We start from the raw sequence: 15,254 nt of genomic DNA, 5'->3' as shown, positions 1-15,254 counted from the left end.
GCAGAGAGACAACATTTGCCGGAAGTAAATTGCTTGTATGTGCACAGGTACTTGGCGATTAAAGTCTGATTCTGATTATTTCAGCCGGTCCAGATCCCCCTGTGAGCCATACCTTCCTCACTGTCCACTAAAGCCCCAATCTTGGTGTCATCGGCAAATTTGCGGATCTAAATAAACACATCCGGATCGTTAATATAACGACTGACCCAGCAAACAACAGGCATCCAGTCAGAGTGGGAACCATCTACCGCCTCGTTTCTCCCACAAAGGTAATGTCTAATCCAATTTACAACCTCATCTCGAATGCTTCTTGATCAACCCCCCATGCGGACCTTCTCAAACGCTTTGCTATATATGAAACAAGCAAAGTGCAATCCTTTCCCCCACCTAACAATAACTCAAGAGGAACCATGTAGAAAAGCGAGAAACATGAAGTTCCAGGGCACAAACAGCGACTTTCTCCATAGTCGCAGAGCGTCCGCAGGGTGCGATGACGTTGCACGCAAAAGGTGGTGACGCGCTGCGCGGGTTTAGCTGACGCTTCGCCCAGGGGCTGATGACGCGGCACGCAGGAGTGGTTGAAAGCGCGTGTCGAGCGCCAACCGCCTCCATTTTGTGCTAGTGTCTGAGGGAACGGTCGGCGCTCGCCCGCTTTCCGTGAAACTCGACTCGCCGCTCCCTTTTCTTGCTTCAATCTGCAGCCTGGCCATGGCAGAGTACATCCGTGTAGCTGAAGAGGAGTCGGAGGAGCCGATGGAGATCCCGTCGGAAGACGACGGCACGGTGCTGCTCTCCACGGTGACGGCGCAGTTCCCGGGGGCGTGCGGCCTTCGCTACCGCAACCCCGACAACCAGTGTATGCGCGGGGTGCGCCTGGTCGAGGGTATACTGCACGCCCCTGATAACGGCTGGGGCAACCTCGTCTATGTGGTCAACTACCCGAAAGGTGCGGCCTTGTCCGGTGGGGGGAGGCGGCGGCGGCGGCGCAGGCCGCGCTTGCTACTGCTCCTAGTAAAATTCATGTTGGAAATTACCTGTAAATCGGGGAGAATCTGTGAACGGGAAAATATTCATCCTTTTCCAGACGCTCCCCAACATCTTAAAGAAAGATAGCTTGCTTTCCTTTCATCTCTATTTGCTGCAGGAACAGCTTTCGTTTATGATTGTCACAGGAGCCTTTTGTTTTGCATGTAGTTCACACAGGTCGTGCTGTGCACAGGTACATCGAGGTAGTATAGGACAAAAAAGGGAAAATGCAGAATATAATGTGCTGATAAGAACAACCATCTTGACTCGTCTTGGAACAGATCTGTCCAGTTCTCGACACCCGACACTGCAAATGCTGAAATCTGCAACAGAGTTCTGGAGGAACTCTGCATCGTACAGCATGTATAGAGGGATATTGATTTAGGTCAGAACCCTGTCCTTTGCACACCCCTCACACTTCTGGACGTCATCGTGCATCTATCCCAGTTGCTAGATACATGTGACAATAAGCAGTAGGTTGTTGATGAGGTGGGGAGAAAAAAGGTAGCTTTCAATAGATGAGGGAGGGATGCTTCCTTCTCCGAAGATTCTGACATTTTCTGAACGTTCCCAGTATTTTTATTGTAGGAGACGTGTCATTTTTTGTTTCAGATTTCCACAATAAGATTTTTGTATATGATCCACTGTCTTCTGAGTTCTAGTATAAGGTAGACACACCAGATTGCAGATTTCAGGATTCTATTCCTTTGATTATTTTTGTCCTTTTATGTTAAAATATAGAATGTGCTACTGTTTTGTTTGTGTCCAGAAAGCCCTTCCTTGGAGTTGTATCCTCCTGCATCCATTGCTGCAATGTCAAACTGGCATGTAACAATGGCTTGAGGTTTCTCCAATCAAATTATCCCTTGTGGGATTTATTAGTGTGCTCTGAGGGTGCAAGTCACAGAAACTAGGGGCCTCGGGGCACTTCACTTGATGGCAGTTGGTGACACAGTAGCAAAATCCACTCATCAAAAGGGCTATTGATTTTTTTTGTGATAAGGCACCCTATTCTGCTTTGGGGATATACTTTATAGTGGGAAGTACAGGGCAATTGGTGAGGGGTTTTATAACGAAAGGAGACTAAGCAAAGGAGGAGAGGGGTTTTGTTTTCATTTGGCAGATTTCTTAAAACCCAACTGAACAAGTTGGCGAAGAATTCAGAGCTACATGGGAACGTTTGAGTTGGAGGATAAAGCAACTTTTTGCAAAGGATTGCAGTTAGTTTTAAAAGCAAATGGGCACGAATGTCAGGTAGACCTTTAATAAGAATTCATCTGGAATGATTCAAATGCAGAATAATTGATAAAATTACAATTCTCTCTGCATTTGCTGCAACAGATGTGGGAGATAATTGTAGAGTGATGGAAAATACTTCAGTATTTTTAACTGGTGACTTGGAAAAAGGATATGGAACCCAGTTTAAATGCATGAGCATAAATATTAGTGTTAATGTTTACATGTGAATGTCTATAATGACTCGTACACTGCTCCATTTTCCATGATGTTTTATTGAAAATGTTTTCATTCCATAGCAATCTAAAAGTTGAAATAGTCTTTTCCAATAGCAATCCAGAAGTGCTAAACACCTTCTAAGCGCTTGCATATTTATCACTGTATTTAGACAACAAAAGGAAAATGGATGAAACGGATGCATCTTCAGCTGTGAAGGTGAAGAGAGCAGTTCAGAAGACATCAGACCTTATTGTTCTTGGCCTTCCCTGGAAGACAACAGAGCAGGATTTAAAAGATTACTTCAGTACTTTTGGTGAAGTCATTATGGTGCAGGTGAGGTTCATGTCTCAGGTGGCATTGTATTGTAAGTACTACATGTGCTTTGGCAGCAAATTTTAACTCCATTTTAGTGCTGTATCATGTAGATTTTGCAGTTTATGCACTTTATTGAGTTTATTCAAAACTGGGAAGTCATTATTCTGCTTGTAATTTTTCTCTTAGCTGGTAAGAGAGGAAGGTAGCATATTTAATTTTGAATGCTTTAAAACATTTTTTGGCCATATTGCGTATAAATGAAATCTGACATTTTGTTCATACTTCAGGTCGTAAATTTTTTTTAGGATTTTACTGCTTTTGAAGCAAGTTGCCCTTTTCTAGCAATGATGTAGAAAAGGCCATTGGTCCTGTCGGTCTCCACATTGACTTGTCCCATTTCCCTCCTTGTTGTACTCTTATCTGGCAATTTATTCTCCATGGCACAGCCCATCAATTAACTTTTCATTCTTTTGGATATTAATTTACATCAAAGGGTAATTTACAATAGCCAGTTAATCGTAAACCCCATCTTTGTGGTGGGGGGAGGGGAGAACTCAGAAAATGATGCAGTCATCACAAAAACATGAACTTAAGGCACCAAAATTTGGACGGATCTTGGGTTTCTAAAGCTGTGAAGCGGCAATGTTACTTGCTGCTATGGTGTTGTCATCTGTTTTGATTGTATTGCTGTTTGTAGTATCTTGAAGATGGGTTTTTATGTTGAATAGATTTTATCCTTCCTAATTGGTGTGCTGAGATTGAAGTTGCTTTTGAATTTAGGCTTTAAATAGAAATGATAGAACTAGTTAGTACTTGTTGTACACGGACTTCTAGCAAGTTGTCACCTATTTATATTTTTTAAATACTTTCTTATTCTCACAGGTGAAAAGAGATACCAAGACTGGGAATTCAAAAGGCTTTGGCTTTGTCAGATTCACAGAATATGAAACTCAAGTGAAAGTGATGTCACAGCGACACATGATTGATGGACGATGGTGTGATTGTAAACTCCCCAATTCCAAGGTAGAAAGCTTTTACTTCTCCCCTCAACTAGGTTATTAGTTGGTTTGCAGTGACATTTTTCTAGAGTGCAAAAAAAGTTGCTAACATAAAGCTGAAAGCAAATTATTTCCATGCAAACTGTCATTTTTTTTTAAACTCTATTCTTTCAGTTTGCTATTATTGCCAGGTTCTGCCTTGCATTAAGAACCTGCCATCTGTCACACATTGGTTTACTGCTTTGTCAGGGGAGTTCTAGCTTTGGTTTTCCCTATCTCTGTCTTATAGAGAGTACTGAGACTAGTTCCAGCACCTCTGCATGAAGGTTTCTACTGGTTTGCTTACAAATTTGCCTACATCATTTTTGTTTTCATCAAATTAAATTGGCTTTTTATTTCTTTTTGAAGTGGCCAGTATCCTATTGCATTACAATTCTAAAAGCAATTTTTCTTTGTTCCAGCTCTGACATTTGCAGATGGTTTAAGGCCTTCTGTAATACTATATCTTTTGTACATCTTTCAAATTCCCTGAAATTTTGCTCTTCAATAACATTCACGTGTTAATTGTAAGTAAAATAGTCTCTCTTTAAAAAAAAATGTGCTCATTACTGTATTGCCATTTAATGGTGCAAATCGGATAAGCCATTAGGTTGGTAAAAGGTGATACAGACTTGAGAAATCAGGTGGTATGTTCTTTGAGTACAGATTATGTTTTGCAGTTAATCAGTCTGGTATAAAGTGCTTAATAGCTTCATACTGCATTAATCTAAACTATCTTGAGCTTTGAACCCCTCCTTGGTCTTAAATATTCTCTGCTTCAATTTTTTATTCTTCCCATGCTCATTCAATGTAAAATAATTGTCAAAGGATTGTGTGAGTTTTAAGAATGTCAGGACAAGTGATTGAAACCATTTATAAGTAGAAAACCTGTTGAATATGTTGCAAGAAAAATAATTCCAGCTCTTGGCAATTGCATTCCAGTAGGTTCCTGCCTGGTTCTGCTTCCATTCTAAACTGGGAGAAATTAGCACTGTAGCTAGTTAATGTATTAAGTTATGCTTGGGGTGTGTGAGGAAAATTAAGGAACATTCATTAATGGGTTGAAGAAAAACTGCCTCAGAATTTCAAAGAAGAGTGGGGAAGGAATTCCAGGATCCAGTTGAAGCTATTACTGCAACTGAGGGCTTCTCTATCCACAACACTAAGGCTGTGAGACTCCCTGAGGCTGGCTGCTGTGTTACATGTTGGTGATTTTTCTGCTAATATGAACTGAATATCGAGGCTATGGGCTACTCCAGGAACTTGGATCTACGGACTCAATTTCATTCAGAATGCTGCTGCTGCTGTTATCATGATTTGTTTTCAGTTTTATCTCTCCAGGGGCTGGTTTCTATTTTAAATTGGGTTCTGTCGGGTTCCTTGCTTTGTGATGGTCTGTTAGCAAACATCTCAAGGTTGTATAATTTATACATTCTTTGATTAATAAATATACTTCGAATCATTGAGCTACTCAGAAATCCTGGTGTCAGCAGTTGGCTCACCAGTTGGTTTTTACTTGTCAACACTCTTTCCTCAGGGTCTCAGATCCTGCACTCCCTTTAATTAACTATTCTTAGTTTGCCAGATTTAATTTGTTGTAACTTAAGGTATTAGTAGCCTTGAAACTAATCTAGTCCAAAACCACTGAAGTTCCAGACCCTCTTCTTGTGCAGTAAATTTGTTTTCACCAAGAAAGAATCCATTGTAACTAACATGCAAAATACTGGAGAAACTTAGCAGATCAGGCAGTGCTTTGGAGGAGAATTACCAATGTTTCATGCCAAGACCCTTCAGATTTCTGCTCGAAACACTGACTTTTTATTCCCCTTCAGAGATGCTGCCTGACCTGCTGAATCTTCCATCATATTGCGTGAGTTGCTATAGGTTTCCAGCATCTGTAGAATCTCTTGTGTTCAAAAACATTTTGATAACAGATCTGCAATCTTACTTTTGCAGCAAAATGCAGATGAGCCTTTAAGAAGCAGAAAAGTGTTTGTGGGTCGTTGCACAGAGGACATGAGTGCTGATGAGCTTCGCCAGTTCTTTTCCCAGTTTGGAGATGTGACGGATGTATTTATACCAAAACCTTTTCGTGCTTTTGCTTTTGTCACATTTGCTGATGACCAGGTAGGTTTTTATAAATGTGAAATGCTGAACTGGTGTTTCAGGTTTTCTAAGGTTTCAATAAGTTCTCAAAAGTCTGCTTTAAAAAAAATGTTAGGTGGTTTTGAGAAAAAAAGTTGGGGAAATGGATCCAAAGTTTGCAGTATACCTCAACTCTGAGGCAGTATCTGATAATCCGATCACATTTGCAAACTTGAATGTGAAGTACCAAATTGCGACATGCCATGAAAGATGATGCAAAAAGTGTGTGGGGCCACATAGTTTGTCTCTAGTGACTTTTTATTCCATATCATTGCACATTAAATTGGTCATTAATTTCACATAAAAGTAGGTCCCTATACATGATTTAAAGTCCAATTTATTCCCAGTGGAAGAGCCTTAATGTTCCTTTTTTCACGTGAACCTTAACCAAACTAAGTGGTGTACTTTTGACCAATTTCAGGACTTTTATCAGGCAATATAGTTTACTGTTCATTGCTTTAATCTGGCATTTGTAGAAACATTTAATAAGATCAACAATAATTTTCAAACCATAATCCTATGTTTTTATTATTTTGGTACTCGGTTTCTGCACTATAGGTGCATGTTTATGAAGGAACTTTCAAGCTGTCTATAGGCAGATTGTACAGCTATAATTGTAAGCTTTTTTGAGCTATGTCATTATTTGCTGTAAATCTGGGAGCAACATCAGGAATAATTATGTTTAAGCATTATATGAAGGGTACTTTTCCTGTCACTGTTAGTACTTATTTATCTGTTTTTAAAATGTGTACTTATTTGTTAACTTAGAGGGATTCTGTATTGTTATGAGCTGAATAGAGTTGTGTGGTTAACGCTTATTTATTAATGATATCTTGCATAATTCCATGGTGGTTTGCTTTCTTCCACAGGTTGCCCAGTCTCTGTGTGGTGAAGATCTGATCATTAAAGGGGTCAGCGTGCATATTTCCAATGCGGAACCTAAGCATCTGAATGCTAGACAACAGCTAGATAGAGGACGATTCACAAACAGCCAGGGAGGCTTTGGCAATCAGGGTGGGTTTGGAAATAACAGAGGTGGTGGAGGATTAGGTGGCAGTCCAAATAGTAACATGAGTGGGGGTGGAATGAATTTTGGAGCTTTTAGCATCAATCCAGCAATGATGGCGGCTGCCCAGGCGGCCTTGCAGAGTAGTTGGGGAATGATGGGAATGTTGGCTAGTCAACAGAACCAATCTGGGGCAGCTGGGGCAAACCCACAACAAAATCAGGGTAATGTGCCAAGAGAGCAGAATCAGCCATTTGGAACTAATAATAATTCTTATAGTTCAAATTCTGGTGCATTAGGTTGGGGGTCAGCATCAAATTCTGGTGGTCCTGGTTTCAGCTCTGGTTTTGGATCCAGTATGGAGTCCAAATCATCAGGGTGGGGAATGTAAGTTTTATAGGTCCTTAGCAAATGTGGAGGAAGAGTAGAGATTTGAATAATGGTAAGTAAAAACAAAAGTAGGTTTTCACAAACTTTTTCTGCTACATAATTGAAAAGTTTTTAGTGGTTACTTGGAATTGTCATTTAAGACACTTGACGATGAGGTAAATTTTGAGAATCACTAATAAGCAATTGAACTTGCATTTTGGAAATGCTTCTTCCTGTTCCTGACTCGTACTGTAGTATGTAGTTCTGTCATGAGTTTTAGTTCTTAAACTAATGATCTGTACTTCGTATACGCACACATTTGTTAATCCTCCTGAGAACCTTACCTCCCCAGTTGTGTTAAGAATTTGATACTATGTCCAAGTTAGTGTTCAGCAGCATGGGGAGGCCAGTTATTTCATTCTTGCTGCAGGTTATGAATTTGTGACTTCAGCCACTCAAGTGAGGTGCAGTTTACCTCCCAAGTGACAAAGATTTCTACCTTGCTAAATTGCATATTTTTGTAGCAGCGCTGTCATTGTATCAAAATGACTTTTTTAAATTGGTTGAATATTTTCTCCCAACCCAGGCTGTACTTTGTATTTATCTGAGACAAATCTAAACTAAATTGGGGAAATGTGTTTTCAGTCAAATTCTTTCCAATTATGTAGACCAAGTGCCATCACCAGTCCCCTATTATTGACTGCTGATCACGATAGCACTTAAAGGCATTTGCTCCAAGTGGTTGGCACTGCATTGTCTCCATTGTCAGTCTTCCTGACACTAGACATGTATTTGAACAAAGCTAACATTGAATGTAGGTGAACTTCCTTCCCAGTCTGCTCATAGAATTTTTTGAAATTGGCTCATAGAATTTCCATGAAGGAGGGAGTTGGTGAAAAGGCATTTCGTAGGGCCAAATGTTAGAAACCTGAGCTAAGTAATCCATTGCATCTGGTTATATTCAATTCCCCAATTCTTCCCTTCTTTCTCTCTTCTCCCCCCCCCCCCCCCCAAAATAGTGAATCTTTAATGTCCCACTTGTGGCGCCTGTACCTCAGAAGGATTATTATTTTCTCCTTAGAAACTAATTTTCTGAGTGAAATGTAATTTTATGTTGGAGGGGTGAAAGCTCTTGACAAGTTATTTTTTTACAAGTGCATTGATGGTGGTTTTCAGTAGCGTTCAATCACCCAAAGGATTGCAGATATTTAAAAAGGATATTGACTTGTAAAAGATCGCTTAATATTTATATTTGTATCACGCATTACGTCTTTCTAGGCTGATAATTTGACCTACGATTTGGATAATCTGCACCTGCTTTCCATGCCTCTTTGCTGTGTCTCTCCTTGTATTGATAACCAATTTGCCATTATTCCTTCAATACAATTAGGAGTAATCTCTTCAAAGAAGCTACTATTGTACTTGGGATGCTTTCCCATTGACTTTTGGTGTTCAAGCAAATATCTGTAAGGCTGTGGGCAGAGGTTTTGGAAAACAAATTGTATGTGACTGAGTTAAGGTTTAAAAACTTTTTTTTTAATGAGGTATTTCAAAGTTGCAATGTGCACCAGTTTCTTGATAATTGGATAACTTGCAGGCTGTCACAATTTTAAATATTGCCAGGTTTAACATATTTTGAAACATTTTTCTTGGCTTTGTGCTGGCAAATATCACTTCCATTCATGTTACGCACATCAAAACAATTTCACCTATGAACAGTATGGGTAAATCAGAAAAGACCTTTGCTGTAGATAATCTTGTTAATCTGCAGTGTTGAATTTGAACTACTGGCATTCCAGTTTGACTTCTTTGCACAGAATGCTCATCAGTGTCCAGTAATGATTTGTGTGCCCTGGGTTATTTTTATTACATTCTGTACTGTCCACTTTAAAATTTAAGAGGATTAACTTTCAGTGCTGAGTACTCTTTACTAGCACTGCAAACCAAAGGAAGAATGTGAAAGAGTATCCATTATATCATGGTTTGGGGAGTTACAAATAGGAAATGGAGAGTGCTGTGTAGAAATCTTTTTAAATAAGAGTGCTAAATTTAGATCTTATGTTTAATGGAATATTATGTAGAGTTTTCATAAATTGAAATTTTTTTTAAGGCATGTTCTGGATTTCCGGGCATGAGCATCTACACATGTATAGAAAATGCTTTCTCTAAACCATTTCGCCACATAACTGCAGGCTGCATGGAGTTGCAGGTTGTATTCAAAGGGACCACGGTGGGTGTTCCATTTTTGTCCTCTACTGTTCTTTTCATCGATTCGTTTATCAGCCCTGTGAAACAAGATGTAATACAGAGCTGTGGTGACTTAAGTTGAAGCCTGGTGTGGGATTGATGCTATGGTGGTGCCAGCGAATGAGAGGGCTAGTATGAGCGATGAAGGAGAGAGCGCATGCAGAGACTTGGTGTTGCATTATGGCGTTATTAAACATGGCAAGATGTGGCTCTCAATCCCTTGGCATGGTGAGAGAATGCAGAGGAGAAGTGGGATACAGTACGAATGATTTTCTTGTATTCACAAAGGACGTCCGTGGCTGATGAGGGAAAAGACTTTGGAGTGGTGATATTTGCTTGTAATTTGAGTAATTGGAAAATGTTGAATGTGTTCAGTGAAATGAATATTTTCAGGGGTTGAAACCAAGAAATTTTTGTTCTCCAGTTAACACAAAAATTCAGAGCATTCAGTTGTAAGTTATAGGTTAGAATTCAACCCTTTGCAAATTTATGTTCCAACTGAAGTAAGCATTCTAATTATGAAAAGTGCACAATAAAATTGTTTTACTTTAAACTTGAATTAATTGTAAATTAATGTCATCCAGTCAGTCCTTAAAATCTGTAGAGAGGACCACTACTGTTTTTACTTATGTTTTCAACCCCTGATATTTTGTATCTTTCCCTTCCCTTCCTGTTAACTGTGTGTGCCGAATGGTTGGTGATGTATTTTTGTATTACTGATTTGTAAGTGTGGATAAGTGAAATGATGTGGTGTTATGAAGGAACAATATTCTGTGGAGTGTATTGTGGCATTGCTGCCTGCCAGAGATGACTTGGGTGAGCACAGTGTCAATCTTGGACAAGAGTGTACGTTTGTGTTTTTTGCGAGTTTATTGCGAATGCATAATAAATGACTGCTTGAGTTAAGTGTGTTTTGAAGCCCTTTTTTTAATGTCACTAGGTAATTCTTAATAAAAATTTAACTTGACCGAACATTCTTGTCTCTGTATTCTGACATGATAAGGCAGAAAAATGAACTTGAAGCAGTACAAGAATTGTTAATGAGTTTAATTGTTAGAGTTTATAGTGTTACAGGGTCTTTGCAGGTTAACAGTACAAATACCTTTTTAGAAGTTTTAGATATCTTTGAGCTTGTGCTTAAACATTGGGTGTTTCTAATTCAGTACTGGGCAAGTTATTTGCAAACTGAATATTGAACTTGGCCATTGCCTTGTTCTGCTTGGAAGTATGTAATGCTTATATGTATATGAATTTGGTCATCACTTGATATTTTTAACTGCTTGACTGATGCTGTTATCTTAAGTTTATTTAGAAATCTCATTTGGGAATTCTAAGTGGGAACTTTTGTCAGATTTTGTTTAAAGTTGACATTCCTAATGGAAAATTACAAACTTTTAAACTGGGATTTTTATCTGCGGTCACAATAGTCCACCCGAAGCAAATGACCTAATTTTATAAAAGCTGTAATTCATTTGCAGCTTCAGCTGAAAGTTTGATTTAAGAAAACCTGGCAGATGTTTAGCCTAGCTCTTATTTGACATGTTCAGGTTGCACTCATGGGTACTCCAAGAATAAAGAAAATACACTGACTTCTATTTCTCATTAAGTTGCTGTAGCATAATACTTTGGCAGCAAAGAACCAAGCTGCCTTAGCCTACCAATTCAGCTAAATGTTAAAGCCCTTTTGAGTTCACCTGTTGGAGATCCTTTGGCAAAGGTTAGACAATTTCTTTTGTTTCAAAGAAATATTGTTTCGAATTCATTCAATTACTGTCAATGTTTTGAGAAAATTAGATTTGTTCTTGGAATGGGTAGTAGAGGAAAGAAATGTGTAAATATTTTGTAACATTTCCAGTTAAGTATAGAACCCAAAAGACCATTGGGACTCCAGGATAATTTATTATCTGGCAGTTTTTGGTCCCAGTATCCAGGCTATCGTGTATCCAACATGCAAAACTGCCAAAATATGTTTAACTAGTTTATCTCATCTGTGAGATTGGCTTTGGGGTTTCCCTATGTATAGAGACTACACACAGTGATTAATTAGCTGTTCAGTTGAAACTTCCTGAGCATTTAGTGCATCAGTAAAGTGATTCTTTACTATATCTTTACTGTGATTTTTAAAAACATGTGTTACACATGGTTCTACAACTACATGAGGTTTTTGCATTTATTTTGCCTTCTATATCAAGGCACTTTCCACCTTGTCATCGTATTTCAAACGTTCGAAAGCCAATGCATGATGTAAATTTTTGGAGTACATTTTTATTGTGATTTTTCAGTCCAAGTATGATTGAACATATTTTGTATATATGCAGCACAAGCTTACATATTAAAACTTCTGGTGCTCCAGGGGTTGTTGCATTTGACCTGCACTATGATTAAATATTTTTTAATGCAGAATTACTTGCAAACCTATTGTAGGTTTTCTTCACTTTGGAATATTTGATCAAGACACACTGCAGACCTATGGTAAATCTTTTTGTATACAGGATTTTTGATCACAACCTGCTGTTTCCTTAATTTTCTTTGCTCCCAATAGACTCCCATCCTTAAATACATTCTGTTTTTTAGGCAAACTGACAAAATATGCTGTACTAGAGGGGCAGTTGCATCAATTTTATTGAAGCAGTGTTTTTGGGAAAGTTTTCCCTTTTAACACCTTTTGTTTCTATTATGGTTTCTACTGCAGGATAAGCAATTTTCAGCTGCATTCCATGTTGAGATACCTACACTATTTTCAAAGTTTTCTACTGTGTTTGTAAAGGAATCCAAATGCTGTAAAGAGCTCCACTAAAACAAATAGGTGCCATGTCCTGGACCTTGCTGGAAAATTATGTATATTAAATCTACCAAAGATATTCAAAGGTAATTTCATTACACAGGATTTGCATTAACTGCAGAGGGGCATAAGAAACATCCATAAAAAAAAACTAACTTAAGGATTGATAATTTGCTGTCTGCTATAATGTTTTTTTTTAGGGTGAAGATGACTTCTCATCAACTGCTCTGTGCAGCTTGATTTTCCATTTGGTCTCTTCCTGCTTTGGCTCCAGAATGATTGAAAGGCACTCCCATCCAATCTATGGTCAAGGTTCTACAAAATCTGAAATGAACTTTGGAAAACTAGGCTTATGTGCATTTGTGTAGAATTATCTCACCAAAATCTGAAAAAGAACCTTGATTGATTTCACAAAATATCTAAACATGCGTAACCAAAGCAAATGTATTTTAGCTATTCAGAATGGGCGATGTGCTCAAAGTATCATTCACACTAAGCAATTATATTGCCTGCGTGGATGAATTTGCTACTTGGGGACAAAGATTTCTGTACCTCTGGCTATAAGGTAGGTTCTTTGTGCTTATTACTTCTCAGTTAAATTAAAATACACTTTTACTTCATGTGAAAGAAACGCATGCAATATAGCTCTAACTTCACAAAATAGTTGGAATATGCAAGGGTGTGCCAGGTTAATAAGAACGTGTTGGTTTAATTAGCCATGATCTTATTAAATTGATACAGCTTGGGGAGCCAATTGACCTATTCCTAATTTATATGTATAAATGGTTTCTTTAAGAATCTTGGCCATTCCCTCAGCATATTATCCTTGGGTAGAGTAAAAGTGCATGCTATTTCAGATGTTGCCTCAGCAATGACCACCTATATTTCAATCACAAGTATTTGTCATTAAAAAGGTAATCGATCATGTATAGGGGGATTAACACCCCAACCAAAACTTGTACTACCTTTCACAATCATTCTATTAAATCCACTTTAATTTTGTTGCCGTGTTTTGGCTCTTTTAATTTGGTTCTTTAAATCATAAAAGCTAATTATAGATGTGTGTGCTTTGGTCTACTAATGTAAGTACCTTGTATATTTAGATTTGTCAGGATGTTTACAATTCTCATTCAAGATACTTCTAACTTTTGGACTGGGTAAAAAATACATTACTCCAGTAACAATTAGATGGGTTTGCTGCCAGTTAAGTATCTTGAATTCATTTTACATTTCTGACATTATTAGTCTGCCTTGTATGTAATCAGTAGTTATTACAGCCAGATCAGATTTGTTAAAATTATTTCACCTGCTCAGTTTTATGTTAAGTTGTACTTCTTACATGAAAGGATAGTCATTCCCTAATGCCATGTAGTTTGCACCCAATCTTTTTTGTTTTAACTTTTTAGCTTTGAAGATCGTTTGGCACTTATGTAATCCATTATGAAATTTTAACTGAATTCTCCTAATTGTAATATAAATTGCTTAATCCCTAGAATTTTCATAATTCCAGCGAAGCTGCATTGCAGATTGTGATTATTTTCTGCTTAAATTTAGGCAATTCCTCAGTTGAAGGACTGCAGGTCTTTGCCCTGATTCAATAGTTCCAGATGTGAATGATAAATGATTAATTAACTAAAGTCTGGTAGTTGGAAGAAAGTTGCTATTTTCCTCTGAATGAATTTGGGGATGGTGGTGTCCTTTGGAGGTCAATTTCTCTGAAAACATTAATAGATTTCTACACACAAGGGTATTGGATAAAGTCAAAATGGAGTTAACTGTCATGTCCATAAGTATATGTGTACCTAGGTGCAGTTAAAAACTTGTAGCATCCTCAGGCATGTTTGAGATGCATGTCATTCACAGGGAAAACAGTGTATTGAGGAGGAACACAATTAGTGGGGGAAAGAGTGCTTTGTAGTGCTATAGTGAGGTTTATGCAGGTTTGTTCAAGAAGCCAGTGGTTCAAAGGAAGTAGCTGTTCTGTACCTACTGTCTGGCAAGTGTGAAGGTGGCATGGTGGAGATAGTAGGATTGTTGATTACATCCTGTGTCCTGAAGTTAGTGCCTTAGAAAGTTGGTTGTAGTTTTGAGGAATGACAGTAGTTTTAGATAACCCAATGAAGCCACTAGTGTCCCGGTATGCAAATGAGCCCTTTGGACAAAAAAATTCCCCATTTACAGTAGTACTAAGTGGCTGGGGTGTGAAGCACAGCATATACTATTTATGCTGCTGCTTATGTTTTATCAATTGTACCATGTGCTGTATTAAACATCTCTGGAACAATCCATTGTCCCCTCCATTTAAGGCAGAAACCATTCCAGTGCCAGAGGCAGTGATAGTAGGCTGCCTTAAATCACTTGTGTGGTAGCATTAACATCAACCATTAAATGCTTCGAGTGGCTAGTTGTGGAGCGCATTAAAGCCTTTCTCCTGGCTACATTGGACCCGCTCCAGTTTGCTTATTGCTCAAATTGATACTGATGATGCAGTGGCCTCTGTTCTGTTCCACCTGGAAAATTGGGTCTCGTATGCCAGCCTGCTGTTAAAGCCCAGTTCAGTGTTCGCCATCGTACCTCATAAACTGGTGGGTAAACTGTCCTCACTGGGTCTCAATACTCCCTTCTGCAAATAGATATGTTTTTTTTAACAATGAGACCATATTCTGTGTGGGCAGCACCATCTTTAGTCCCATTACACTGAACACTGGCCCTCCCACTGCTGATGCAGGATCCAGCTCAAATCCTATCACTAAGTTTGTGGATGACACAACAGTGGTTGGCCTTATGAAGAATGATTTCAAGGCATTATAGAGAGGAAGTGGATTGGCATGAGAACACCCAAGCCTGAACATAGAGAAAATGAAATTGTAGA

General features: G+C 38.5%; 1 protein-coding gene across 5 annotated transcripts; it reads left to right on the top strand.

The window, feature by feature from the left end:
• Nucleotides 1-579: 579 nt before the first annotated feature.
• On the top strand, nt 580-13,384 carry tardbpa (TAR DNA binding protein a). Of its 5 annotated transcripts, XR_009508167.1 has the most exons (8): nt 580-946; nt 2,651-2,814; nt 3,679-3,819; nt 5,790-5,960; nt 6,848-6,992; nt 9,464-9,583; nt 12,293-12,468; nt 12,583-13,384. XR_009508167.1 is itself a non-coding variant. In XM_059951735.1 (6 exons), the coding sequence occupies exons 1-6, from the start codon at nt 709-711 to the stop codon at nt 9,520-9,522; spliced, it is 918 nt and encodes a 305-aa protein (XP_059807718.1). In that variant the 5' UTR covers nt 581-708; the 3' UTR covers nt 9,523-10,567. The 5 variants fall into 5 exon arrangements, 2 of the variants coding, with proteins under 2 accessions (XP_059807717.1, XP_059807718.1); XR_009508168.1 differs by lacking the exon at nt 12,293-12,468; XR_009508166.1 differs by having other exon boundaries at nt 6,848-9,583.
• The last annotated feature ends 1,870 nt before the right edge of the window (nt 13,385-15,254 follow it).

This window comes from Hypanus sabinus, chromosome 27, assembly GCF_030144855.1.
Source record: "Hypanus sabinus isolate sHypSab1 chromosome 27, sHypSab1.hap1, whole genome shotgun sequence".
Lineage (NCBI taxonomy): Eukaryota > Metazoa > Chordata > Chondrichthyes > Myliobatiformes > Dasyatidae > Hypanus > Hypanus sabinus.
This window is presented reverse-complemented; position numbering and strand designations above follow the sequence as displayed.